Raw genomic sequence first — 27,742 nt, forward strand, 5'->3', positions numbered from 1 at the left:
GTGCCCTGTGACTTCACCAAAGTGCTTCTTTTCTCATGCTCTTTCTTGAGAAGGTTCTAGAACCCACAGTTATACTAGATGGTCTTCCTCTCTGCAAAGTGAGACCCAAGCTTCTTCCCAGCAGGAAGGAGATAGCAATAGCAGAGGTCTCCAGGGAGAGAGCTCCACATTGGGAATATTCCAAGGGTCACCAGTTGGTACTTCATTCTACAGATGGAGAACCTTAGAGAATGTGACCCACTTGCTGAAAGCCTGCATAGTGCAGAGGACATCAAAGCCCTCTCCCTCCCCTCCTCCCAAGATAGGTTCTCTACATCTTCTGCAACCTGTGATTATGCTCTGGTGTTACCTTTCATCACTGTTCTATTGGGAGATAGGAGGACCAGGGAGCCATTGACTTTTTTACTAAAGGGAGATGATTGAAAGAACTTAAATTCATACTGAAAATGAAAATATAAATGAAGTAGTATGTAATGAATAGGTACATGAAAAAAAACTCAGAATACAACATAGAAAAATGGAAAGGGAAACAACACAAACATATGATTGACCAATCAACTGGAAACATGTTACTAGAGAAGATAACTCAGGTTTATACATGGGCGTATTTCCGTGGGAAATCTTCCAGTTGGTATACTACCTATAAGGCTGTCCAGGTGGCACTAGTGGCAAAGAACTCACCTGCCAATTCAGGAGACATGAGACGCGGGCTCCATCCCTGGGTCAGGAAGATCCCCTGGAGGAGATGGAGGAGGGCATGGGAACCCACTCTGGTCCTGGCAGGCTACAGTCCATAGAGTTGCAAAGAGTTGGACATGACTGAAATAACTGGGCATGCACACACGCATACTCCCTATAACAGTATTTTATGTCCAGTCCTTTCTGAGAAAAGAGATATGTTTGTAAAACTGAGGAGAAACTAAGAAATGCAAAACCGTTACGATGGACCCTACTGGACTCTGGATGAGAAAGAAGCCTTCTATACTGAGTGATACAGCAGCTGAGAAATTTTCCCACATGATACACATGCTTGCACACTTGTGGATGGGTAGAATGAAACACACATGCAGTGATGATCTCCATAAGCTAATCTACTATAGTGCCCAAGATGCTGCATAGGAAACATGGTCCGTGCCCACTTCACACTTTTCCAGTGCAGGAACTGGCCCCTGTAGCTTGGTTACTGGTTACGTGGCCATTAGTCTTTGGGATAGAGAGTAGATGCTGAGCTGACTTGCAATGCTTGCCTGACTCCTCTAAACCTACCTACTGCTTGAGACTCTCCTTATTATAGCTACGAGAGTGTGAAGACAGAGTGAGACAGACAGTGAACAGCTCACTGAGAAATCTCAGGCTCTCTTACCTTCAGTCTTCAAATTCAAGCTGCCTTGGCTGAAAAGAAAAGCTATTGAAAGAGGCCAGTGAGATTGCAAAAGGTTTCCCTGACGTGTCTCTGCTGCCCCTGTTCCTATCTGATGTTGTACAGTTAATGATCTTCACCTAAGGAACTGTGGGGAAAAAATATTAAAAAACAATAATAAAATGTAGCAAAGTGGTTAAAAAATAGACAAGTAAAAGCTAAAAATTTCACAAAAAAAAAGAAAGCTAAAAATTTCTATATTAAATGGAAAGGGCTTTGCAATATCTCATTGCAAAGCTCCAAGAGATGTTTTATGAAAAATGATAAATATGGGTTTGTCACTTTCTGGTGTGTGTCCTATATCTGGTATTTTAATTAGCTGCCATATGTGGATGAATGCTTAAGCATATTGTAGATATTGTTCAAACATTCATTGTATAACACATTTAGTGAAATGTTATTTTGCTTCAATATTTTTAATCATCTTTTCTAACATCTTTAATGATCCTTAAAAACATCTGAATTTAGAATTTTTTTTTTTTTTAGCGCTGCTTTACATTTATGGACCGGGGTTTTGTGTTTAAGATGGTTAACAATTACATCAGCATGTTCTCCTCTGGCGATCCCAAGGTAAGAACCACATTCAGGGGTGATGGCTTTCTAAACTGTTGCATTACAAATAAATACACTGGTCTCTGTGTATAATCTGTCTAAAATAATAACCTATCCATTATTTGTATCAAAAAATAATTTCTATACAATGAAAGGCAGGCTTTTAAAATGGCTCATCAGTTCAGCAAGTCTTCCAAGTCCTCCCTTCATGGGGGACAAATGGGTATGGAGTTAAAAGTGTTTACATTTCATTTCTGTTTCTTGTGGGCTGTGAGAGGAGTGATTCTGGCTGCAATTCTTCTTCTTCAGGTTTGCCCAGGGCTGTCTTGGTTTTAGCAAGTTCCACTTCTCTGGAAATTTTCAGTCTTGGCAAAATGGAACAGTTGATCACCTTACATAAATATTGACTCTGTGTCGGGAGACAGGAGACAGTACTAATATCTAGGGAGCAGTGGTTCCCAAAGTGTGGTTCCTAGACCAGTGATCTCAGAGCTGAGCTACTGCGGGTGGGGCCCAGAAATCTGGAATGCAGCAAGATTCCTATCACCTTCAGGTGATTTCTGTGTTCTTTCAAGTTTGAGAACCACTGAGCTATATAATATGGCATATGCCAGAGGGACATAAGACTGGAAATGGGCCAGACTCTGAAACTTGTATCATTAAGCATTAAGGCTCTTTGTGTTGCAACCAACAGAAACTTACTCCAATTTGAGCAAAAGGGACTTTGTTAGAAGGATATTGGGAGAACTAGGCTTGGAAAAGAACAGAGACCAAGGCACTTCCAGGGCAAAAGAGTAATCACAAAGGATGAACCTGGGGCCAAGGTCTGCTGCTCCTTAAATAATGAAATGGGACCATTTTCTCCCTCTTAACACTCTGCTTACATGTATATAGTGGAATATTACTTGGCTGTAAAAAATGAAATAAGAACATTTGCAGCAATATGGATGGACTTCAAGATTATCTAAGTGAAGTAACTCAGAGAAAGACAAATACCATATGATACAACTTATATGTGGAATCCAATTTTTTTAAGATACAAATAAATTTATTTACAAAACAGAAATGGACTCACTCAAATTTATGGTTGCCAAAGAGGAAGCATGGGGGGATGTGATAAATAGGAGATTGGGATGAACATATACAGATGGTAACATATAAAATAAATATCTAATAAGGACCTACTGTATAGTGCAGGGAACTCTAGTTAATAACCTACTTGGGAAAAGAATCTAAAAAAGAATGGATATATATATATATTATAACTGATCCACTTTGCTGTACATCTGAAACTAACACAGCATTATAGATCAACTGTACTACAATAAAAAAATTTTTTTAAAGATTTACACTCCAGAGAGGAAGCATGTAACCGGTCTGCTTTGGGTCATGTGGAAGAGAAGGCACCTGAATTAATAGCTCCTCATTAACCTTTCCCCATCAGGAGGAAAATAAGTCCCCAAGAGAAGTCATCTACGTTTTGGGAAAGAATATAGAAATACATTTACAAATATAGAAATAGAATGTATTTACATTTACAGAAATAAACAAATATAGAAATTCCAAAAGTAAATGATGATCTTCTTGGAGCATTTCATGTTAGGCTTAGGAGCCTGAATGTTATTTTCTAGCTGTGGAGATTTAGCAAGGAGAACTGCGTGATTATATGTCATTCAGTTTTGAAAATCCAGTTCTCCCTGTAAATATTTTTTGAAAAAATGTCCTTCATTAGTGCTCCAATTATGCATGAAATTTGCAGAATATCCTTTTAGGTATGATTCCGGTGACCCTAAATTATATATCTTATCAAAGACCAAATGGAACATACTCAATGAAGAGTGATTACCATGTAATTTAATTATGTTCCTTTTCACTTTGATGTACAAAGGATTAAGTCAAATACTACCCTTGTTTGAGATGTCAGTATTCTAAATTACTGACTAAAGTTGTCACAAATTATGATTCTAAAATATCTGAGCAAATGAAATATATTTTATTTTGTTAGATGTTTTTAGTGAATACAATGAACACAAGCTAACTGAGTCTTAAAAATTGATTACTTAGTTTGCATGAAAACAGAATGGTTATGGACTTGCTAATTGTTCCTATTTATGCAGTTGTATTAAGCTGTTTTGGATCATGTTTGCACTTCATTTATCACTGTCCTACTCAAAACATTGAGATGACAGACCTGTTTGCAAGAGCAAGAAAGGGGTGGAATGAGATAATGTACTCTCAGAATAAATGGAAGATGGAGAGAGATTTACTCTTAAATTTAGATTATCTGCACCATTGTCTTCCTTAGCGCTGGATCTTAGAAGTTGATTGGAGTGATCTGTTCTTCAAGCTGAATGTAGTTGTACACCTTAGTACATGTGATGAGGCACTGTTTTTCTCAGAATAAATATATTTTGCTATATGCTAAAAGAAGTGAAAAAATAAAACTCAATAATATTGTGTCACATAGAAGCTCAAGGTAGGTTGCAAATGAAATCACTTCCTGAACAGGCCTTGACCAATCTCCAAAAATAGGGAGCCTGACTACATTTACCACTTCGGAGGGGACAAAATCCTTTAAACTTAACAATGATCCAGTGGTCATACAAAAGTAACTCCACTTCCTTTTTAGAGATAAGATTCAAGTGCAGATTTTCTATTGACTTTCTTAGTGTGTGAATAATAGTCATTCTTTTGCCTCTTTTTCAGACCTTATGCCAGTATAAATTTGATTTTCTCCAAGAAGTATGTCAGCATGAACACTTTATTCCGTTGTGTCTCCCCATAAGATCAGCAAACATTCCAGGTAATAAGTCCCAGATTTTTATCAGTTCCTACAAAGGGAACACATCTATTTGTTTGTCTTACCTTTTCTGTTTGTATTCCTGTTTCCTCAGTCTTGGTTTTGTCTGAAATTGTCACAGGGGCATTAGACCCAGGTAATCAGGTTAAAATGTAGAAAATGATAGCATGTGGTAAACAGTACAACACTGTATTTCTCAATTTTTGTTTATGTTTTCTTTTTCATCAAAGAGAAGCCCAACACAGCCATACAATTGGTGCTTGTAAATCAAAGAATATTAACTTCGTAACTAGTGCCAAGTTATCACTGCATTAGGCAGGCTGGTTAAGACAGTCAAGGGGATCAAAATCTGTTTCAGTCATTTGGATTCTCTGTTTACTATGTACTTCCCAGTAACTCAGCTAGGAAAGAATCCACCTGCAATGCAGGAGACCCCGGTTCAATTCCTGAGTCGGGAATTTACCTTGGAGAAGGGATAGTTTACTATTTATCAATAAGTAAAAGGGATTGTTTACTATTTATCAGTAGCTCAGAGACCTGGTAGTCTCTTTGTAGATCTGATATTTCAATAGTAAACATAAAAACATGTTTCATAGCAAGCAGATTTCTGATAGAAGGAAAAAACAGTGCCCAAGAAGAAGGCTAAGAATTAAAATAATTCTCTTCATGACATTCTTTCTTAAGAAAAGAAGTAAACAACCAAAGGTACTTGTCTTGAATAGCAAAGCTTTATTGAAGGAATTCACTTGTATTTTAGGACAACATATTTTAATTTTTCAGTATAAATTACACATAGTTAATGAATATGGTGTTTATCTGAATATGTATGTATCTGAACTTTTTATTTATTTATATTAAATTCAGATCCTTTGACACCTTCAGAATCAATACAAGAATTACATGCATCAGGTAAATGATTTTTATTTTCTATTACACTATCTCAGCATCAATAACCACTTTGTATTTCAATAATATTGATGAGTATAAACACTTCATATTTCCAGTTTCTAGATGTTAATAGTCATATCATCTAATCAAATATATAATCAAATATATAAAAATATCAAATATCATCTAATCAAAATAGTCAAAATTTGAGTGAGCTTTTCTTTTATCACAAATAATTAAATGCTTCCTTAGTTTGAATTCTTTCATACTTTATTCTCCAGAGTTTGAACGTTTTTTAATTTCCCAAAGCATCAGGAATTTCCTTAGTGTAACCATACATGAAATTCCTAATCATATGTAATAACATGCTTATTCAGTGAAACTATCTTTATATAATATTTCTATCAATAAGTCACAGCCTGGTTCTAACCCTTCTCTCAAAATTGAGATCATTAGGATCATATCAGTTTATTTTTACCCCAGCCAAGTTCATAACTTGAAATAGTCTGGGCAAATTTTTTTCTAGGTATAAATGGGCAATTTGCAAGTTTTGTTTTATTTCTGGCTCCTCACTGTTACTCAGTATTTCATGGAAAAATGTATTTAACCTAAGCCCTTTGATGTTAGTTTCCTGAACTTCCACATTCCCTGAACTTCTGCCTTCAACAGTATTTTCACAGACTGAAAAAAATCGATGTGTTTACTTTACTTCTGGTCAGATATGTTGTGGAGTGTTCTAATAGTTCATTATTCCTAACATGTAGTCCTGAGTCAGAAAGATCCCCAGAGCAGGAAACAGCAACCTACTCCAGTATTCTTGCTGGGAAAGTCCCATAGACAGAGGAGCCTGGCAGACTTTGGTCCATGGGATTACAAAAGATTTGGACATGACTGAAATGACTCAGCGTGCACACATGCACTATTTTGCATAAGAATACACAGTATTTACTGAATACCCCTCTTCACATTTTTCATACAAGACTGTATTGCTGAATCCCTGCTAATATCGAAAGGGGTTTATAGCTGCTTGTTCCACCTCTCTTGATTGTAAAGTGATCATTTAACTTTCAGTAACATGATCTTTTTACCTTCCTCACAAAGATATGCCTGAATATTCAGTCACGAATGAATTTTGCCGCAAACACTTCTTAATCGGAATTCTGCTCCGAGAAGTTGGCTTTGCTCTGCAAGAAGATCAAGATATCAGGCACTTGGCTTTAGCTGTCCTAAAAAATCTAATGGCTAAGCATTCATTTGATGATCGATACAGAGAACCAGTAAGTGATCTTTCTTTCTCCCTTCTCTAAACACCATTTAATGGTTCACTGCATTAAGTGCCTATCAAACCTACAAGTCTATTGATTTTTATGTGAATCATTTCTTTTGACTCCTTTTCTACCTAGGAAAAGCAGGCCCAGATAGCCAGTTTATACATGCCCCTCTATGGCATGCTTCTGGACAATATGCCAAGGATTTACCTGAAGGACCTGTATCCTTTTACCGTCAATACATCGAATCAGGTAAGTTTGCATACTATTCCAAGTGTCTGTTTTAATAAAGAGCTTGCCTTTTTTTTATATGTATATTTTTGGCCTGGATAACCATTTTCCCCTAAATGTGAGCAAACTAAGGATTAAACAGAACAGCGCTTCTTGCTCAGTGGTTTTTTTTGGGGGGGAGGGGGGCGGTGTTTGCTTTTGGTTTTTTATCTGTTTTTTTACTGCAGTATAACTGCTTTACACTGTTGTGTTACTTTCTGCTGTACAATGAAGTATGTCAGCCATATGCATACATATATTCCCTCCCTGTTAGACCTCCCTCCCACCCAAGCCCTTCATTTTGCCCGCCCCGGGTCGTCACAGAGCGACTCCGCTGCCTGTGTGACGCATGCAGCAGCTGTCTAGCTGTCTGTGTTGCACATGGGAGTGGACATACGGGGCTTCCCTGCTGGCATGGATGGCCCTTTCTCAATTCTTTCCACCCTCTCCATCCCCATCCCTCCTGTGTCCACACATCCATTCTCTACATCTGCACCTCTGTTCCTACCCTGCAAATAGGTTCATCTGTACCATTTTTCTAGATTCCATATATAAGCATTGATATAGGTGTTTTGAGGTGTTGATACAGTGTCTAGAAGTTAGGAACTATGTCTGAAATTTTTTTTGACCTTGGACCAGTATCAGTTACTATCTATGTAACCTTCAATAAGCTATTCAACTTTTTGCTCATTTATAAAATGGAATAGAATACCTCTATCACAGGATTCTTAGGAGGATTAAATGTGTAATAGAAAACATGCATCATAGAGACTGGCACATTATGAGTACCTAACATCTAGTTTTTAATAATAATATACATTTAAAAATCCATGATAATAATGATAATCTAAATGTAATCAATGAATTTATGATACCACTCATAGGTGGAATCCAAAACATACAACCAATAGTGAATATGACAGAAAAAATAAGCAGACTCACAGATATAGACAACAAGCTAGTGATGACCAGTAGGGAAAGGGAGGAGCCATAGAAACAGGGGTTAAGAGGTACAAAGTGTTATATATAAAATTATTATAATTTTATAAGCTATAAGGATATATTGTACAACATGAGGAATGTAGCCAGTATTTTATAATAACTGTAAATGGAGAGTAACCTTTAAAACTGTGAATCCCTATGTTCTATACTTATATAATATTATGCATCAATTATAGTTCAATTAAATTTTTTTTTAATCTGTGAATTTATCAATAACCATTATAGTCATTTAGTCCAGGGGTCCCCAACTTCTGGGATCTGATGCCTGATGATCTGAAGTGGAGCTGATGTCATAATAATAGAAATAAAATGCACAATAAATGTAATGTGTTTGAATCATCCCCAAACCATCCTTCTGCCTAGGGTCTGTGGAAAAACTTTCTTCCACAAAACCGAAAGGTGCCAAAAAGGTTGGGGACCACTGATTTAATCTGTATCTGAAAGACTTTCCACTACATAGTTTAAAAATTTAAAAATCACATAAGAAATCAAATTGTGACTAAGATTATGGTTTGACAGTATTCACTTTCTTTGCCTACTTTGGCAGAAGCTTTTGCAAAAATATAAAAAATCACATCTCATATCATCTAATTGAAAATGTAATGTAGAAAACATTTGTAGGTTTATGATGTTGAAATATGTTAATTCCCACTCATCTCTTCTGTGCTTTGAATACAGGGGTCTAGAGATGACCTCAGTACCAACGGAGGATTCCACACCCAGTCAGCTATGAAACATGCCAACTCTGCAGACACATCATTTTCTAAAGATGTTTTAAATTCTATAGCAGGTACTTCAGACCTTCCAGATGATCGTGTTTAACACTCATCTGTGTTTACATTGTATATCACTGTGCTTTTTACCCACTCATTCATTGTACATAATGTATGAGGCAAAGTATTCTGCATTTATATAGCTAAAGAGTCTTGTTACATGTTTCTCTGAATGTCATCCAACAACTTCCTCTTCTACTTAGTGTTCATTTCTACTTGGATTAAGAAGCAGTCTACTCCGATGTCATCAAATTGTTTCATTCTGGAAACAATCATGATGTTTTCATTGCATACAGCCTTTTAAAATATAATAGCCCTTCCACTTCAAAGATTATTTTTAAGAACTATTTTGGAAATGTCATCTTAATTTCTTACAAACTGTCAAAAATTGAAAGCTGCTTCCTCTAAAGCATCCTTAAGAACTTTTATTAAGCATTTCAAAACAGAAACGTTCTTTAAAAAGCTTTGTAAGAGATCAAAGGAGCATACTTTATTTCCAGTTATAATGGTCTAAATGTTCTTAAATCCTTCATACTGGCATGGCTGTTAAAATAATATTTTAAAAGTTGCATATCTTTCATGCCAATCCCAGACTCTATTGTGTCAGCCTTTCACAATACCTGAATGATCAGCATCTTTTTGGTTCATTTTAGCTTTGTGTGTGTGTGTGTGTGCCCATGCATCTCATTACCGTCTGTGTGCTGTGGCTTGTGTTTACAGCATTTTCATCAATAGCTATTTCTACAGTAACCCATGCTGATTCCAGAGCTTCATTAGCAAGTCTTGACTCCAACCCAAGTACCACTGAGAAGAGCAGTGAGAAGACCGACAACTGTGAAAAGGTACGACTTCCCTCCCGAACTTGCCAAGCGCGTTTCAAGTCAGCTGCCTCCTCCTCCTCAATCCTTGTTGTTTCTTTCACCCCTAGATCCCAAGACCCTTGTCTTTGATAGGCTCAACTCTCCGATTTGACAAGTTAGATCAAGCAGAAACCAGGAGTCTTCTCATGTGCTTTCTACACATTATGAAAACAATTTCGGAGGGTAAAGAGAGCTCTTTAAAATTAAATTTTAAGAAAAAAGGAAAAAACTTTGAACTTCCAAGAGTCTCATGCTACTTGGTGTTTCCTTTCAGAGACTCTGATTGCCTACTGGCAAAGAGCCCCCAGTCCAGAGGTGTCTGACTTCTTCAGCATCTTGGAGTAAGTTTTAGAGTTGATTACTTAAGACTTTTTTTCTAGAACCTTCAAATGATTTTAGTATACCATTTTTCATTCTAAGTATCATATGGTGAATAATCTATCAATAATAATGTATAAAGTATCTAAAGAAAACTGTATTTTTCTTTTAATGTACTTGGATGAACACTTTGTATAGAGAAAAAGGTATGAATAATTAGAATGTGACTTCTTTTTTTCCTTTCTAGCGTCTGTCTTCAAAATTTCAGATATTTAGGGAAACGGAACATAATAAGGTAATCATTTTAAAGTCCAAAAGATTAGTTTGATCTTTTGAAAAGAATCATAGTCCGATCTTTTGAAAAGAATCATAGTCCGATCTTTTGAAAGAAATCATATATATATATATGTTAGAAATCTTAAAATGCAAATAGGATTTTAAGGTTGACCTCACATTAAGCAAAGCATGTTTGATGATTACACTATACCCATAGTAGATCCAAGAATAGTTAACATTGTCCAAAGGAAAAGCACAAAACACACATTTCTGAAAAGAAACCACATTTCATGTAGCTTTTCAACCAATTTGTCTCCATATGAATGTAACTTAGAAGATGCATATTTAAGAAAATACTTCCAATATACTAAAAAAAACAGCTAATCCGGAATAACTGTGCGCTCATCCTTTCCCATAAGAGACAGCAGTGCCCCCCCACCCCAGCACATTCCCTAAATCCTCAATTTCCCATTCCCAGAAAAAAATGTAGTTTTTTCATAACATATGAAAGATTTCATTGTCCAGTAATCTCCTTGTCAGTTGCCATTTTTTGTTTATATATCAGTTGCAAACACTGAGCTAAGATTAAAACTTCAGTTTTCCTTGCAGAAAAATTGCTGCTGCATTTAAATTCGTGCAGTCCACCCAGAACAATGGAACTCTCAAAGGATCGAATCCCTCCTGCCAGACTTCTGGCCTTTTGTCACAATGGTACTGTCACATTTGCTTGATATTTAAAATTATATTGTGAGTGTATGTGGATGTGTATGTGTGTGTATATGTATTGGGTTCTCCGGTGGCTCAGTGGTAAAGAATCCGCCTGCAATGCAGGAGCCAAAGGAGACGCGGGTTCAATCCCTGAGAAGATTGCCTGGAGGAGGACGTGGCCTTCCACTCCAGTATATTCCTGCCTGGAGAATCCGTGGACAGGGGAGCCTGGTGGGCCACAGTCCATAGGGTCACAGAGTGGGGCATGACTGGAGCAATTTAGCACACACACACATATATATATATAGGGTGTGGATACCCACACTGTGTACACACACATGCATATGCATGTATATGTATATGTATATTTCATACATATGAAATATCCCTTCGTGGCTCCTGAGTTTGATCCCTGGGTCAGGAAGATCCCCTGGAGAAGGAAATGGCAACCCACTCCAGTACTCTTGCCTGGAAAATTCCATAGACAGAGGAGCCTGGCAGGCTACCGTCCATGGGGTCGCAAAGAGTCGGACACGACTGAGCGACTTTACTTACTTACTTATATGTATATTTCAAACCAGACACAGATTTCAAATAACTCTGTACGTTTCTAAGAAGAAACTTTGCAAGTACTTCCCTATCTGCCCCACTAACTTGTAAAGACCTAAGAAGCAAGAATTACGCCTTATTTCTGTGACCTTGTACAATGCCTTGTGTGGTTGTTGTGTGTACTGTCATGTCCGACTCTGTGACCCCGTGGACTGTAGCCTGCCAGGCTCCTCTGTCCATGGGATTTCCCAGGCAAGAATACTGGAATAGGTTGCCATTTCCTTTTCCAGGAGATCTTCCCACTCCACAGATTGAACGTGGTCTCTGGTGTCTTCTGCATTGGCCGGTGGATTCTTGCATAGGGTCAAAGAGTATCTTAATTTTATTAAGCCTGGAAAGATATAATTCCGATAATCAATGACTATCTTCATGTTTGCTAATCTCTTGGTGACAAAGTAAACTGTGAGGTCGTATCTCCCCTTTCCTTTCAGTAACTGTAATAATTTAACCATATTCTTAGAGTTTAATGTAATTTTTTTAAGGGTCAAAGGCAATAAGGAAGCATATCTGGCCCTATAAGCTCATGTTAGTTTTTTTAGTCATCAGACTGATTTGACTAGCATAAAAAACCTAGGATCACCCCTCATAAACTACCCTACAGAAAACATTAGCCTGAAATGCTGCCTTAAAGCTCCTCTGGGTCTAGTCAATCCAAATTCTTTGCTAAAGTTTTCTCCAGCTTGATTTATTCTTCCCAGGGGTATCATAATAATATACAATACGAAAATGGCTGTATTTTAGAAAGAACTTTAGAAAGTAATATGGAAGTAGTAAATGGCTAATAAATCATAGAATAAATTTTGCCTCTTTATCCACGGGGACCACTTGAGTGGCCCCCTTATGAGAAAGCAAATAAAAAATGTAATGGGCATGTTTTGACAATTGGTAGTAGGAGAGAGGACCATAAACAATGATTTTAATGACGATCGTAACCCAGCTGAGGTCACTGCTGTTTAGAGGATGTCTGGTAAGTTAGATTTCAGGGTCCTCCCTGAACACCTGATTTTTTCCCCAAATCCCTTCCCCCAAAACCATGGCTTTTCCTCCAGGAGTTACAGACAGAAGGAGACTGGAAGTAATTCAGTCCCAAAGTTTAAGCCATACAGCCCCAAACCCATTATTCCCTGGAGCTGCAGAAATGACCCAGACTCTCTTGGCTACTGAAAACCAAAGTCAGATTTCTTGAGCCCCGATCCACTCAGAGCACTTGATTTAGCCAGAACCAAATAAACCTTGAGAAGTAAGACAAAGAGAAAACCATTGCTTCTTTTTGAGGCTTGACTCTTTAGTATCTCCTCCTCTAAATACTAAGAAGAGACAAAGTGTTGTTTCAGACCAGATTTTGCTTTTTTATATTTTACCCCCTAAAAATAACTGATACCAATTGAGTTATGTAGTATTGTACTTATAAATGTTTATCAATATGCCTTTCTGAGCATCCAGTAGCCAACATAATATCTATGGAATCCCATGACTTCATTAAATAATAATGAATATGATTATGCAGAATTTAATTCTGTATCTATTATTTTGGCAGATGAATTCTTTACCACTAACGCCACCTGGGAAACCCATTATCCTTTAGTATCTATTATCATTCTGAACACTTTTTTGGCTTAAATAAAATTTCTCCAAAAGTACTTTTAAAGTTTCTGTCATCATGTCACCCCATAATTAATGGTTTTTCGTAAAAAGTCTCTATTCAAAATGTTAATATGACACAACCAAGAGAATTTGAACAAACATTTGGCTTTCATATCCCTACGACTTTAACCATTTTTCTCATTTCATTTCCAGGATGCACACCACTTCCAGTCATGAAGGACAGAAGCAGCACAGATCACAAACTTTACCAATAATTCGAGGCAAAAATGCACTTTCTAACCCCAAACTCCTCCAGATGTTAGACAACACCATGACCAGTAAGTAAACCGGAAACAATAGCAGCAAGATAGTTATCATTTTTCTCTAGACATGTGCAGGAAATAAATTCACTATGTTTCAGAATGTAGGGAGTGTTGCTGTGCTCCTCAGACCACTGGTTTTCAGGCTTGCTGTAGCCCTGGGAATGTTCCTGAGAGGAAAGAATCAGCAGGGAGTAGCTTGAAAACATAGTGTCCTGGGACTCCCTATTGGTCCAGTGGTAAAGACTCTGTGTTCCCACTGCACGGGGCATGGGTTTGATCCCTCACTTGGGAACCAAGTGACTCTGGGTCAACCTGATTATTATCCACTCTTTGGGAAGAGGGAAAAGTTGCCTGTGTCCCAGAAGCAGCAGGCGCACCATCTTGAATCCAGTGTTGCACACATTCTAGGTGTGAATGAGGTAAAAAATGAGATCCAATGTTTTCATATCATGTAAGTGTTCTTGATTATGGACACATGACCAAAGTTAGCTATTTGACAGTATTTGCCTTAACCTATAAATATATTTAGTACCTCTCTGAAGAGGTCATACGTGCATATCATCCACTCAGACTCTACGTTTGATCTATTAACCTGGAGCATAAAACTTGACCCAGACTAATTATGGAGTAAATATGACTATTCTGACAGCTGAACCAATGGAAAAAGAAGTGGGAAATAAAGAACAGACTACTCTGATTCTTTAGAAACTCCATACCTGACCAATGAAAAGGGCACACACACTGTCTTCATTGGTTCAAGCTACTAAAACAAGATGCATCAGACTGTGTAGCTTAAACAAAAAATATTTACTTCTCCTAGTTCTAGAGGGTAGGAGATCCAAGGTGAATGTGCCAGCAGGTTTGATGTCTGCTAGAAACCTGCTTTGCAAATGGCTACCTTATAGCTGTGTCCTCACATGGTGGAGATAGAGATGATCCCTCTGGTGTCTCTTTTTAAAAGGGCACTAATCCCAATCATGAGGGCTCCATCCTTATAACCTAATTACTTCTCAAAGACCCCCCCCCCCCAAATACCATCATATTGTGGACTAGGGCTTTGACCTATGAATTTGCTTTTTCATCCTGTGCTGACTCAAGGGACATGACTTTGAGCACACTCCGGGAGATAGTGAAGGGTAGGGAAGCCTGGTATGCCATAGTCCATGGGGTTGCCAAGAGTCAGACATGACTTAGTGGCTGAACAGGAACAACAGTGTGAATTTTGGGGGGAACACACATATTCAGTCTACAGCATCCACTGAAAACTCTGTCTAGTATTTTTGCTTTAGCCGATAAAGAAACTGTATAAATGAAAGCATTTTGATTTACTAAATTACTCATCAAAACACCAGTAAAGATTGTATGTCTATACATAGGATGTATATTGTATCTACATTGTACATATTGTATATATGTTGTATATGACTATGTTGTAATAGAAGAAAGTTTTTAATAGGGTACAAAGACTTATCTCAGACCTTTATGCATTTTCTACTTTGGACTTTGTAGGCAACTCTAATGAAATAGACATTGTGCACCACGTGGACACAGAGGCCAACATCGCTACAGAGGTTTGCCTGACTATTCTAGACCTGCTGACCCTCTTCACTCAGGTCCACCAGGTGAGTGTGACCACAGCATCTTCTGCAACAAGATAAAACTAAAGATGGAAAAGTCATGTGAAGTCAAGAATATGTTTTTAAGACATTTAATGAAACCCATTAACCTTCCATAAATCAACCTGTGAGTGGAAAGCATCTTAAAGATGAGATTCAGAATTTATCAGAAGTTGGCAAATGCACAGCTGATATACACACAGACATTTCATTATTTTCCAATAATAGACACTCTTTCATCCTTGTTTCTCCTGTTTTATGTCAGGCAAGCTGGGCTGAGTGAGAATGTGATCCTACTTTTTCAGTATCAGAGGGAGAGACAAATGATTCAACTAGATACAACAGATAAACAGACTCAACCGCTAGAGAAAACCGAGTGATAATGTTGAGCATCTCTTTGAATGCTTACTTACCATCTGTAGATCTTTGGTGAAATGATACCACTACCAGCTCTTAGAATGGCTACAGTTAAAAAGTTTTGGCAAGGATATGGAGAAACTGGAAGTCTCATTCATTGGTGGTGGAAAAGCAAAATGGTACAAACACCTTGAAAAACAATATGCTGAAATAAAAAATTAAACAGAATCTATCATGTGACCAGCCATTTCAATACTAAGGATTTACCCAGGAAAAATAAGTGTTTGCTCACACAAAGCTTTATATATGAATATTCATAGAAGCTTTGTTTTTAATAAAACTGAAAACAACCCAAATGTACATCAGCAGATGAATGGATATTCTAAAACAGTGATATAGCCACACAGTAGGATACTGGTCAGTCATGCTCGGTGAAAGAAGCCAAACAGAGCATATTCTATATAATTCCTTTTAAATAAAATTTTATAAAATATGAACTATAGAATTAGTATGTCGTTACACCTCAATGAAATTACTAAAAACTTTAGCTCAACCTAATGAGCTTTTGAATGTTAAGGGTTTAATTAGAAAAAGTTGAATTGGTAGAATAAAGACTATACCAAACAGAATGATTGTACCAAGAAAGTCCTACTTTCAAGTAAAAAGTCAGCATGATGGTAGAAAAATCAAAATCCATGTTTTAATTCTTTATTGCTCAATGGAAATGTCAGTCAAATCCCATACATCTTACAGACTCTTTTATCAGTGCCTTCAAGGACCTGCCTGTCTAAGACCTCTTCGTCTTCTACCTCTCTCCTGACTCCACCCCCACCCACCATGCTTTGACTACACAACAATTTTTTTCTCCACCTTGAACTCACAAGCTCCTTTTCAACTCAAGTCGCTGGTACCAACTTTTGTTTTTTAACTCAGATAGTCCTCCCAGATCTGGCCAGGGCTGACTTTTTCAGCTCGCCTGTCAATTAATCCATTAGAGGAGTCTCAACCATTCTACATAAAGTAATCCTACCCGCCCAAAAGCATTTACTTTCCTTCATATTATCCTTCTATTCTGTTTTTTTATTTGGTAACTTTTCAGTCACTACTGTATGTACGTTTCATTGGGAACAAGAATAAGACCTTATTTTGCAGTTCATTTCCAGCATCCAAAATTGTGCCTATCACATAGCAGATTGTTGTTGTTGAGTTGCTAAGTTAGGTCCAACTCTTCGTGACCCCATGGACTACAGCACACCAAGCCTCCCTGTACCTGACTATCTCCTGAAGTTTGCCCAAGTTCATGTCCATTGAGTTGGTGATTCTATCTAACCATCTCATAGCCAGTCCAGAGAAAATATTTTTTGAAAGAACACAGGTGTCCTTTCACTCATCCTAAATAAGTGCTGTGTTGAATTTCCAGAGACAACTCCAACAATCTGAATGTCAGAATTCAATGATGAAAAGGGTCTTTGACACCTACATGCTTTTTTTCCAAGTCAACCAATCAGCCACCGCACTGAAGCACGTGTTTGCCTCCTTGAGGCTGTTTGTGTGCAAGGTAAGAATCCAGGTTCCATGGAGAGCTCAGTGACATGTTTATTACTGATACTGAAAGTGGAAGTGTTAGTCACTGGGTGTGTCCAACTCTCTGTGACCCCGTAGACTGTAGCCGGCCAGGCTCCTCTGTCCATGAAATTCTTCAGGCAAGAATACGGTAGTGGGTTGCCTTGCCCTTCTCTGAGGGATCCTCCCGACCCAGGGATTGAACCCAGGTCCTCTGCATTGCATGCAGATTCTTTACCGTCTGAGCCACCAGGAGGCCCATTACTGACAATAAACAAGCATTAATCCTTACGTCTCTCAGTAGGGTGGGAAGAAGGTTTGTTTGATTCTGTTGATTTATTTGGTTTTATTAGACTGTTTGATTCATGGTTTCAGAATAAGTTCACAGCCTTGTTGGCCTATCTGCTGGATATCAAAAGGGGATAAAATTGGCATTTGGCTACCAATTCTTTGGGTTCTCAGTGTTTGTGGCAGAGAGTTAAGTAAAATGTACACCATCAACTGTGATGTTAAATTTTCCACTTCAGAAGAGTGCCCTTTGAGGACCTGTGATTTTACAATGTTGAGTGAACAGAAACTATCTCAAAGCTCTCACTGTGTTGCTTTGAGTAATCATCCATTATTGATGCAAAGGATACTTACAACATGTTATTTTGTCAGTCATGTCTAACTCTTTTGTGACCCCATGGACTGTACCCTGCCAGGCTCCTTGGCCATGGGATTTCCCAGGCAAGAATTCCCAGGAAGTGGGTTGCCATTTACTCCTCCAGGGGATCTTCTGGACCTAGAGATCGAACCTGCATCTTCTGCGTTGGCAGGTGGATTCTCTACCACTGAGCTACCATGAAAGCCCCAATACTAGCATAGACTTGGTAAATAAAATTATATCCTCTTCCACCTACAAATGATAGAAAAAGTCTAGGTTTAAAAAAAAAGGATTTTGTTCTAAGAAATTATCAAATATGAGAATGAACAGAGCAAAATGAAGGAATTTGCTCATTTCACCAGCACTTCTGTCTCCATAGTTTCCTTCAGCATTTTTCCAAGGGCCTGCTGACCTGTGCGGATCATTCTGCTATGAAGTCCTAAAATGCTGTAACCACAGGTCACGGTCAACTCAGATGGAAGCATCAGCACTTCTATACTTCTTTATGAGGAAGAATTTTGAATTTAACAAACAGAAGTCAATTGTACGGTCGCACTTACAAGTAAGTGCTGCCAGTTTTCATTAATGTTGTTGTTACAACCACTCATCTGTTTCAGCATTGATACAAGCTTCCTGTTTCCAGGGCAACCAGATCCCCATTCCTTCATCAGATTCCTCTTTAAGGATGCTCATCACACTCAGTTCTGATTCACAGAAAGAGGGCAGCTGGACAGAAATTAGCAAAGTCCATAATTCCACTTATACTTTTCCTTTTTTCTGCCAGGGAATAAATAGAATCATGTGGAACAGAGGTCCCCAACCCCAGTTTGGTCGATGGCCTGTTAGGAACTGGGCCACAAGGCAGGAATTGAGGGGAAAGCAAGCGAGTAAAGCTACATCTGTATTTACAGTCACTCCCCATCGCTCCCCTTACTACCTGAGCTCAGGAAAACAAGTTCAGGGCTCTCACTGATTGTTCACTATGGTGAGCTATATAGTTACTTCATTATGTATCACAATGTAATAATAATAGAAATAAAGTGCACAGTAAATGTAGTGTGCTTGAATCATCCCAAAACCATCCCCCCTGCCCGTGTCTTCCACAAAACTGGTCCATGGGGCCGAAAAGGTTGTGGACCACTAATAATAGAATACACAACTTGAGAAACCATGACTATTTCTAGGATGCCAAATTCCACCAGATTCTGAGCACATTCATTGGGCCTACAGGGATAAATTCATGATATATCCACCCAACTCAGTGGTTTTATTTACACCTACTATTTTAGAGTTACATACTTTTGAGGTTCCAATTTTCTTTTCTCTTTCAGCTCATCAAGGCCGTAAGCCAGTTAATAGCTGATGCTGGGATTGGAGGCTCTCGTTTTCAGCATTCCCTTGCTATTACCAATAATTTTGCTAATGGAGACAAGCAAATGAAAGTAAGAAATACATTGTGGACTTTTTTTAAAGAAATTGGGAATAAACTAAGCTGTTGGATTCTTTTTATGAGATGTCAAAATCCCAAAAAAACACAAATTCTGCATTTTGTTTATTGACACTTTGAGTCCTGACATTGAGTTTGCTTCCACTTTGACCATGTAATCTGTTAAGTGATATTACCAAGATATGGGGCTGAATGATATGGAACAATAAAACTAACCACATATATCAAATATATATATATATATATATATATATGCATATATATTTGTATATATATATAAAGCACAGTGATTCTCTCATAATCCTGTTCTTGATCAAATTCATTTTACCTTTCTTTTAGAATTTTGTGGGGATATCTCCTTCAATCATTATACTGAAAAGTTCTGGGGTAGAGCCTGGTGACAGGCTTGAGTGAACCCAGGGATTAAAATAATGTTTTCAGATCTCTTTCCCCTACCACCTCTATTTTTTTGCCTCTCTGTCTCTCAGTTCAATTTTCTTCTTCGTTTACTTCATTTACAGGTAGGCTGTCCCCATGAGCTTACTCTCTCAGAAATTCTGAGGACACTGGTAGTAATCTGTGAGTGGCAAATTAAAGTCCCTAGACCGAGTCTCTTTGATCCAACCTTGTATCATATGCCCAGTCCCTAAATCAATCACTACGATCTGGGGTATCAAAGATATGATTGATTGGCCAGGCCAGTATCATGTCCAGCCCTGGTGCCTGGGAAGGAAGTGGTGTTATTGTTCAGTCACTAAATTGTGTCTGACCCTTTGCAACCCCATGGACTGCAGCACACCTCTGTCCTTCACTATCTCCCAGAGTTTGCTCAAATTCATGTCCATTGAGTCAGTGATGCTATCTAACCATCTTATCCTCTGCTATCCTCTTCTGCTTTAGCCTTCAATCTTTCCCAGCATCAGGGTCTTTTCCAGTGAGTCAGCACTTCTCATCAGGTGGCCAAAGTATTGGAGCTTTAGCTTCAGCATCAGTCCTTCCAATGAATATTCAGGGTTGATTTCCTTTAGGATTGACTGGTTTGATCGCCTTACAGTCCAAGGGAAGGAAGCAGACACATGCAAATCACCTGAACCAGAGCCAGAGAGGATGCTAGCGGATGTCAAAGGACAGCTAGGATGCTATTACTAGAAGATAGGCTAGAAGACAAAGTGGACTCTACTATGACTCATCTTCAAATGTGCACAACCACAATCACAATATATGGAATTTATCCACAGAGAATGTACATATTTGTGAACAGTATACAGAATGCACCAGACCATGATGCCAGGCTATAGCTAAAAGCATAACTTGAAGTGAGTTAACTTATAAAATCTAAACAGATAATGACCCAGGCTCTTTGTTTTCCAAAGAACAGCAATTTCCCAGCAGAGGTGAAGGACCTGACTAAACGAATAAGGACTGTTTTGATGGCCACAGCTCAGATGAAGGAGCATGAGAAGGATCCAGAGATGCTGGTGGATCTCCAGTACAGCCTGGCAAACTCCTATGCCAGCACCCCTGAGCTGCGGAGGACCTGGCTAGAAAGCATGGCCAAAATTCATGCAAGAAACGGAGATTTATCTGAGGTGATCAGCGAAGACTCAGTCCTTCTTTGTCAGCATAGTCCTCTTTATCAGGACCATTGGATTGTCATTTACAACAGGAATATAAAAAGTTAACATATTCCCCCACTAATGTCAATATGATCTGATTTTATTGGGTCGACCAAAATATTCATTCGGGTTTCTCTCAAAGAGTAGATGGAAGACCCCAAATGAACTTTTTGGCCAACCCAATATGTTATGTGCAATACATTTGCATGTAAGATTCAAGGAAGCCTGACTCCACGTAAATGATATCAAATAAAAGCCAGAGTCTAGGGGGACCAGCTGCAGTTGTAGGATGTGCAGTGGAGACCAATGCTAAAGCCTGAGGCTAGGGAGGATGATTGTAAGGGTATCTGGAAATTAAAAGTTATATAAGTTACTGTTGTGTGTGTTAAAACTTCTTCCCTGGAATTAGAGTGAAGTGGGAAAACTTATCATCATGGTGAGTAAAGGCAGTTTCGAGTAATCTGTCCTCATGTGCATCTCATCGAACTAGCCATGGAAAGGTTCACAGTTCTAAGGGCCACGCTGATGAGAGCCCAGTGTGTGACAGTTATAAATCAATAGCTAGCTTTTCTATGTCTGTTTAAACCCTGGTGGATTTATGGGCAACAACTCATAGCACCCACGTGGGGCAGTTCCAGACACTCAGTGGGGAAATTCGACTTTGTTCCCAGAATTTCCCTGCTTTGAGAAGAGATGAGTTTGTCCAGGAAACCTGTAATTCTTCTAAATGCAGGTGAAGGGCTCTGGGATGGATGTAGATCTGAGCAGAAGCCTCACTGGATAGCAGTTTGGTGAGCACAAAAATGAGCGACTCCAGTTCCCTTGGACCATGTGGAGAAGTTCTCCACAAAACTTCAAAAGGAAATGCTGAAGTCATTTGGGTTCTTCAGCCGGTCAGCATCTAGTGTGTGTTCAGCAATGTTCTAGGGCTTTGCAAGAGATTTTAAAGAGCAATAAAATGTCACTCAAATAATCTGTTTGAAGAAAACATACACAATACATTAGGTCACACTATTTTATCAATTGCCTCCTCTTGAGGCTACCATTTTAAAGATGACAGAAATTCTAAGGGGGGCCATGGCTGGAGGTTAAAAAAAAAAAGTTAGAAGACAGCTTATTTTCACTTCCAATTTATATCCAGATGCTATTTAGAGAAAGAGGAGAAGCATAGATATTAATGCAGGAAGATAATTCTGTAGAAAAATTCTTCAAATCAGCTCATTCACCCACCTGGAAACTAAATCAAGAAAAGCAAACCAAAAAAAAAAAAAAATTCCCAAATATGCTTTTTATTCTTGAGGGTGTACTTTTTGGAAATCTAATTGATTCTTATTTTTGGTTCTACCATGAAAAGGATTTCTCTGCATATTCTGATTTGGAATACTGACCCACCTTGGAGGATTAATCTGAATTAGACTGATGGTAAAATCTTTAGTATGAGATAGATGGTAAAATCTTCCTCTCACACTATTTGCCTTTCTCTTACAGGCGGCCATGTGTTACATCCATATAGCTGCCCTCATCGCAGAATACCTGAAAAGAAGGGGTAAGACCATGTGTGGGGAGAAATCAACATGTCAAAACCTGATAAAGTAATAAATACAATGTATTTATTAGTTTTAAATTTGATTAATCTCAGTGTTTTAGCAGTGTTTATTTTCACAGATATTTCTAATGACGCTGTACTTTTAAGTTTTACCTTTCTCTTCATGCCATCATCATGTTAATTTTATGCACAACCAGGCTAACTGGTCCACTTAGTGCCAAATGAGAAGGCTTCACTGGTTAACGATTCATAGTTTCATAAGCTTAATTAACATAAACTTGTAACAATGTCCTAACTTCGTCTTGCACTGCCATAGGTTACTGGAAAATGGAAAAGATTTGCGTACCATCCCTGCTCCCGGAGGATGTCCACCCCTGTGATAGCAACCCATTACTAACAACTCCCAGTGGAGGAAGTGAGTGACTTAACTGGGCTCCTTTACCCCCAGGGCACGGTGTGGAGGAAACCAAGTCCTGATTCAGTTTCACGCCAATGGAACTTTTAAATGTATTCCCAAAAGCAAAAACTGTCTCGGACCTACATAACATACTCTGTCAAAACCCAAAGTTCTCAGCATTCAGAAATTCCATTATCAAACTTTATGAAGTTTAGGGACCTCAAGAGTTCTCAACAAACAGAAGTGCATCTTATATAATATGATGACCATGTTTTGTTACCAATTTGCATGCTAGACTGTCTTTGGGATTTTATTCTGAAATGGATGAATTGTTTAAAGTTGCAAGAGAAATCCATTTTACTGTTGAAATGTCATATAGTTATATGACAGTTTATTCAAAATAAGGAGTGCAGAAAAGTGACAAATAAATATAGTATATATACAGGACCATGGGCTTCCCAGGTGACTCTGTGGTAGAGAATCCGCCTGCCAATGCAGGAGACGCAGGTTTGAATCTTGAGTTGGAAAGATCCCCTGAAGTAGGAAGTGGCAACCCACTCCAGTATTCTTGCCTGGCAAATTCAATGGACAGAGGAACCTAGCAGGCTACAGTCACATGGGGCCACAAAGAGTCAGATGAGCAACTGAGCGTGTCCACACACATATCAGGACTATATCTATAATCTACATGTTTCAGTTTCTTTAAGTATACATTGATTCTGACAATTTATAACATATAGTAACTTACAGTATAATCTTCCTTTAATTAAAAATATTTCCATCTTTAACAGCTGATAAACATTTTGTAATAGTAACCAAAGACTTATTCTTTGTAAAAAAAAAGTATCCTTGTAAAATTTTGTTCAAACTCAGTTTATGAACTTCAGTCTATTTCATAATACTATCTTAACTTTCAAAATGAAATGGAAAACTCAGTGTATGAACAAGAGAAACAAATATTTAAATGTTTAGATTAAAATATCTAAACAAAAGAGAAATGGACTTTGGTTATAATATTTTGGAAACATAATTGGTCCTTTATTCTTTTAAATATGTATGTATCTCCCAAAGAGTTTCAGTGGATTTTGCAAATAAGATATTTGAAACAAATGACCAAAGTGAATTCTGAGACAGTAAGCTCATTTGTTTGAGGGCCTTGAAGAAGACACCAGACTTGGCCTCATGACTCATGTCCACGATAAAATTCAAGGGTCTCCTTGCTCAGTTTCGTGCTTCCTGTTTATACAGACGAGTCATCAAAACCATCCTCGTTTTATTTAACATGCCCTTCTTCCTCATCTGTTTTTTTCATAATCAGATACCATACAGTTCCATAAAAACTATTTTGAGAAACCTGATAAAACTAAGTGTCAGTTTGAGAAGTTGTGGGAACTTGTAGCCCAAAATGTCGTCTAAATCTTGAATATTCAAAAAAAGATCTAAATACATTTAGACCAGTGGTGATATTGGAATAATATACCCATTGAGAAAAATATATACATACTGACATTTGGACAATGAGAAGGCTGGGAACCCAACCCGCGGGGATAACTTTACAGTTGGCTCTACATATCCACATCCGTTGATTTGACCAACCACAGGCAGTGCAGCACTACAGTATGTACTTACTGAAAGGCATCTGCACCTAAGTGGACCCATACAGTTCAAATCTGTGTTGTTTAAGGGTCAACTGTATGTGTTTTATAAACTTTAAATATTGAAGGTGATTATTTGTGATGCATTAGCATATATTTGTATTCATTGCCATATATCTCAGCTCATTGGCGTATATTTGAAGTCCTCAATGTGTTTCTATGTTGTGATGTTCTAAGTCAGAGAAGTAAACTATCCCTTCACTACAGTGCATACATGATAAGAAGACAGTTGGCCCTCTGTACGCAGGAATTCCAGGTCTGCAGATTGAAACAACCACTCCATCAGTGAGAATCCACAGATACAGAGGGCTCATCATACTATGTCCTTTAAAATAAAGGTCTTGAGCATTTGTGAAAAGGAAGTTGTTAGTCCCTCAGTCGTGTCCCAATCTTCCTAGGCTCCTCTGTCCATGGAATTCACCAGGCAAGAATACTGGAGTGGGTAAGCCATTCCCTTCTCCAGGGGATCTTCCCGACCTAGGGATCAAACCCAGGTCTCCTGCATTGCAGGCAGATTCTTTACCATTTGAGCCATCTGGGAAGCCCAACATTTATTTGGTGGTGTTGGGTCTTAGTTGTGGTATGTGCGATCTTTAGTTGCGGCATGCAAACTTTTAGTTGTGGCATGTGGGATCTAGTTCCCCGACCAAGGATCAAACCAGGGCCCCTTTCAGAGTCTTAACCACTGGACCACCAGCATTTGTAGAGTTTAATATCTGCTGGGGGTCCTGGAATTGATTCTCTGTGGATATTGAGGAACAACTATAGAGGTGAATTTAGGTGACTCCAGAAAATACAGCTTCTTCAGTTGTACTAACAACCATCATCATCCAGGAAGTAGTATGTCATGACTTTTCCTGCTCTATTCAATCCTCATATATTTTAATACATTTAATTACCAAAGAAAAATGCTAATAAAAAATTAGAAAGTAGAATTTTTAATACAAAGATTCAATTGCAATAATTATTATCATTTCTAGCATGTTTTGGGGTGATAATTTAGTCACATAGCCAATGATCTGATTATTAAAAATGGAAATATCCACAAAAGTATTAATTATAATTTAAAATGCACTTGCTCCAAGGTAGGCAACTGCACTAAGTTCTGTGCTGTGGCAGTATGTCAATTAGTTGCTAACAAGGAGTCTATGAGTTAGATGCTGTTATCCCCACCTGTTTACAGGTGATAGGACCTAAAGAAATTAGGCAATCTGCCCCAGATCCCCCTGGTTAGCTTGTGATGGGGCCACGTTCAAGGGCTGGTCTGTCACTCCAGACTGTGCTCTTAACCTCTCATATTCCTTTAATGTTCTAATCTGACCCCTGTCTGGGCACATTAATCATTATCAACTATTTTCATATGCATCTGCAAAGTTCCATCTTTCTTAGTCTTGGTACCCATGAAGCTAAGAAATCTTGAGAAGTTTTCTAAATAATGCAAAAGAATGAAAGTTAGTGAGTACTGTGTATTGTCTTTAGAAGGCAGTGATGATAACCTGGTGTTTTCTCAAATACTAATGCTTTGAATCCTTTCAGCATCCTTGAGATTAGATATTAATGTCTCTGATTTAACAAACAAGGGATACAGACTCCAAAAAATTAATTAAACCAGAACATTGAAATACATCAATCCACAAGCCTGTGTTCTGTCCATATTCCCATAATAGCTCCTTAGAGAAAGCAGGTCAGCTGAGAACAATACAAAAATTATAAAAAAGGGAAAACTGGTTGCCTGGCAGAGTATTTATCAACAGTCATAATCTAACCATCTCATTGATTATGTGAGTGTTATAACCAACACATGTAACATCATGAACAAAGTCACTATCTAATCCAAGCAGGATTTGGCTCAAATAATAATGTTGCATTTTCCTTTGTCCTCTTAAGGCATGTTCTCTATGGGCTGGCCAGCTTTTCTGAGCATTACACCAAATATTAAAGAAGAAGGGGCAATGAAAGAAGATTCCGGCATGCAAGACACACCATACAATGAGGTTAGATGAAAATTATCGAATATATTGTAATTGAGTAAGAAGATACATTGAATTGTAACATTAAACTTAAGTATGGAGGAGAAGATTTCATTCTGAAATCAAAGTTACCTTATAAAATGACTTAGGCAAAATAAAATGCAGGCTAAAATTAAGCTAGATTAATAGATGTCAGATTCCACTGATAAAGTATAATGTTCAATGAAAATTTAAAGTAATTTTTAATTCTCTAAGATGGACCCAAATATATACAATCAGCTATTTTACAAAATATAAAAGCTCTGGTCTTTTGGTAAATATGGTAAGGGATGCTGAAAATTTTTTGAACTGGTCACATTTTTTAGTGCATTGGAAAATTTATTAACAAATAGACTTGAACAGAAAGTCTCACTAGTTTCTGCAGAAAACCTCCTGGTATGCAGACTACAGTTATTTTTCAAAAGAAGCTTTCTACCAGGAGTTACTTAGCAACAATTCAAGTGAAGAAAATAGAGCTCCCCTCCTCAAGTAAATAAAATATTTCAAAAGCTAATTTTTATTCATAATATTACATAGGTTTAAAAAAGGATTCAGAAAACAAATCTTGAGGGAGATGTTAGAGAAATCTTACATAAGGCTGTACATTAATTTAATGTACGTTGCAAATAGTAAATGTAACTACACATTTACATTAACTATTTCAAACCATTTAAAATCTTTTCTGAAAAGACACTGAAAACATTCCAACAGTATTATCCACTTGCTTTAGAAAGTACATAATTTGGTTCAGTTGAACATTTATTAAGCTCTCAGTATATGTGAGACATTGAGACAAAGATAAATAAGGCAAATTTATTTGGGGAGACAAAGATAATAAGGCATAATCCCAGTTCTCAAAGAGTTTAGAATCTTGTGAAAGATAAACATCCTTCAGGGTTGGGGTAACCAGTCTAAGACCCAGTAACTAAATCTAGGCATCATCTACAGCTGCAGTTAAAAAGGGAGTAATTTTTTGCATGACAATAATTAGAATACAGATGATGGAACATAAATAAAAGCTCTGCAGACTTTTGCACTGGGTCTTGACATTTGCTAGGACTTAAAAAGTGTCAAATGAGAAACTAAGGTTCTCAAAAGAGCAGCAGCAACATCACAGGCAAAAGTGTGGAAATTACAAAGCATCCTAAGAATGGTGTGGTACCATCTGGTACAGCCAAAGTGCCAAGTCCATGCCAAGGTGCTGAAGGAGAGGGCCACTGAAAGGGAGGTTGGTACCTG

At 37.9% G+C, this 27,742-nt stretch overlaps 1 protein-coding gene across 6 annotated transcripts in view; it reads left to right on the top strand.

The window, feature by feature from the left end:
• The window catches only part of DOCK10 (dedicator of cytokinesis 10), a 297,309-nt gene that overhangs the window by 249,228 nt on the left and 20,339 nt on the right, over positions 1-27,742 (top strand). For 5 of the 6 annotated variants that reach the window (XM_061148622.1, XM_061148625.1, XM_061148619.1 and 2 more), the window contains 20 exons: positions 1,907-1,990; positions 4,679-4,775; positions 5,637-5,681; positions 6,762-6,937; positions 7,064-7,180; positions 8,879-8,990; positions 9,694-9,815; positions 9,902-10,016; positions 10,108-10,174; positions 10,399-10,446; positions 11,037-11,138; positions 13,542-13,666; positions 15,161-15,273; positions 17,045-17,182; positions 18,213-18,395; positions 19,165-19,275; positions 20,654-20,869; positions 22,385-22,442; positions 22,759-22,857; positions 26,382-26,488. In XM_061148622.1, coding sequence (XP_061004605.1) covers positions 1,907-1,990; positions 4,679-4,775; positions 5,637-5,681; positions 6,762-6,937; positions 7,064-7,180; positions 8,879-8,990; positions 9,694-9,815; positions 9,902-10,016; positions 10,108-10,174; positions 10,399-10,446; positions 11,037-11,138; positions 13,542-13,666; positions 15,161-15,273; positions 17,045-17,182; positions 18,213-18,395; positions 19,165-19,275; positions 20,654-20,869; positions 22,385-22,442; positions 22,759-22,857; positions 26,382-26,488 — 2,235 coding nt within the window. The remainder of the gene's footprint in view (positions 1-1,906; positions 1,991-4,678; positions 4,776-5,636; positions 5,682-6,761; positions 6,938-7,063; positions 7,181-8,878; positions 8,991-9,693; positions 9,816-9,901; positions 10,017-10,107; positions 10,175-10,398; positions 10,447-11,036; positions 11,139-13,541; positions 13,667-15,160; positions 15,274-17,044; positions 17,183-18,212; positions 18,396-19,164; positions 19,276-20,653; positions 20,870-22,384; positions 22,443-22,758; positions 22,858-26,381; positions 26,489-27,742) is intronic. The other variant, XM_061148621.1, reaches the window with a different exon arrangement.

Source organism: Dama dama, chromosome 8 (genome assembly GCF_033118175.1).
Source record: "Dama dama isolate Ldn47 chromosome 8, ASM3311817v1, whole genome shotgun sequence".
NCBI lineage: Eukaryota > Metazoa > Chordata > Mammalia > Artiodactyla > Cervidae > Dama > Dama dama.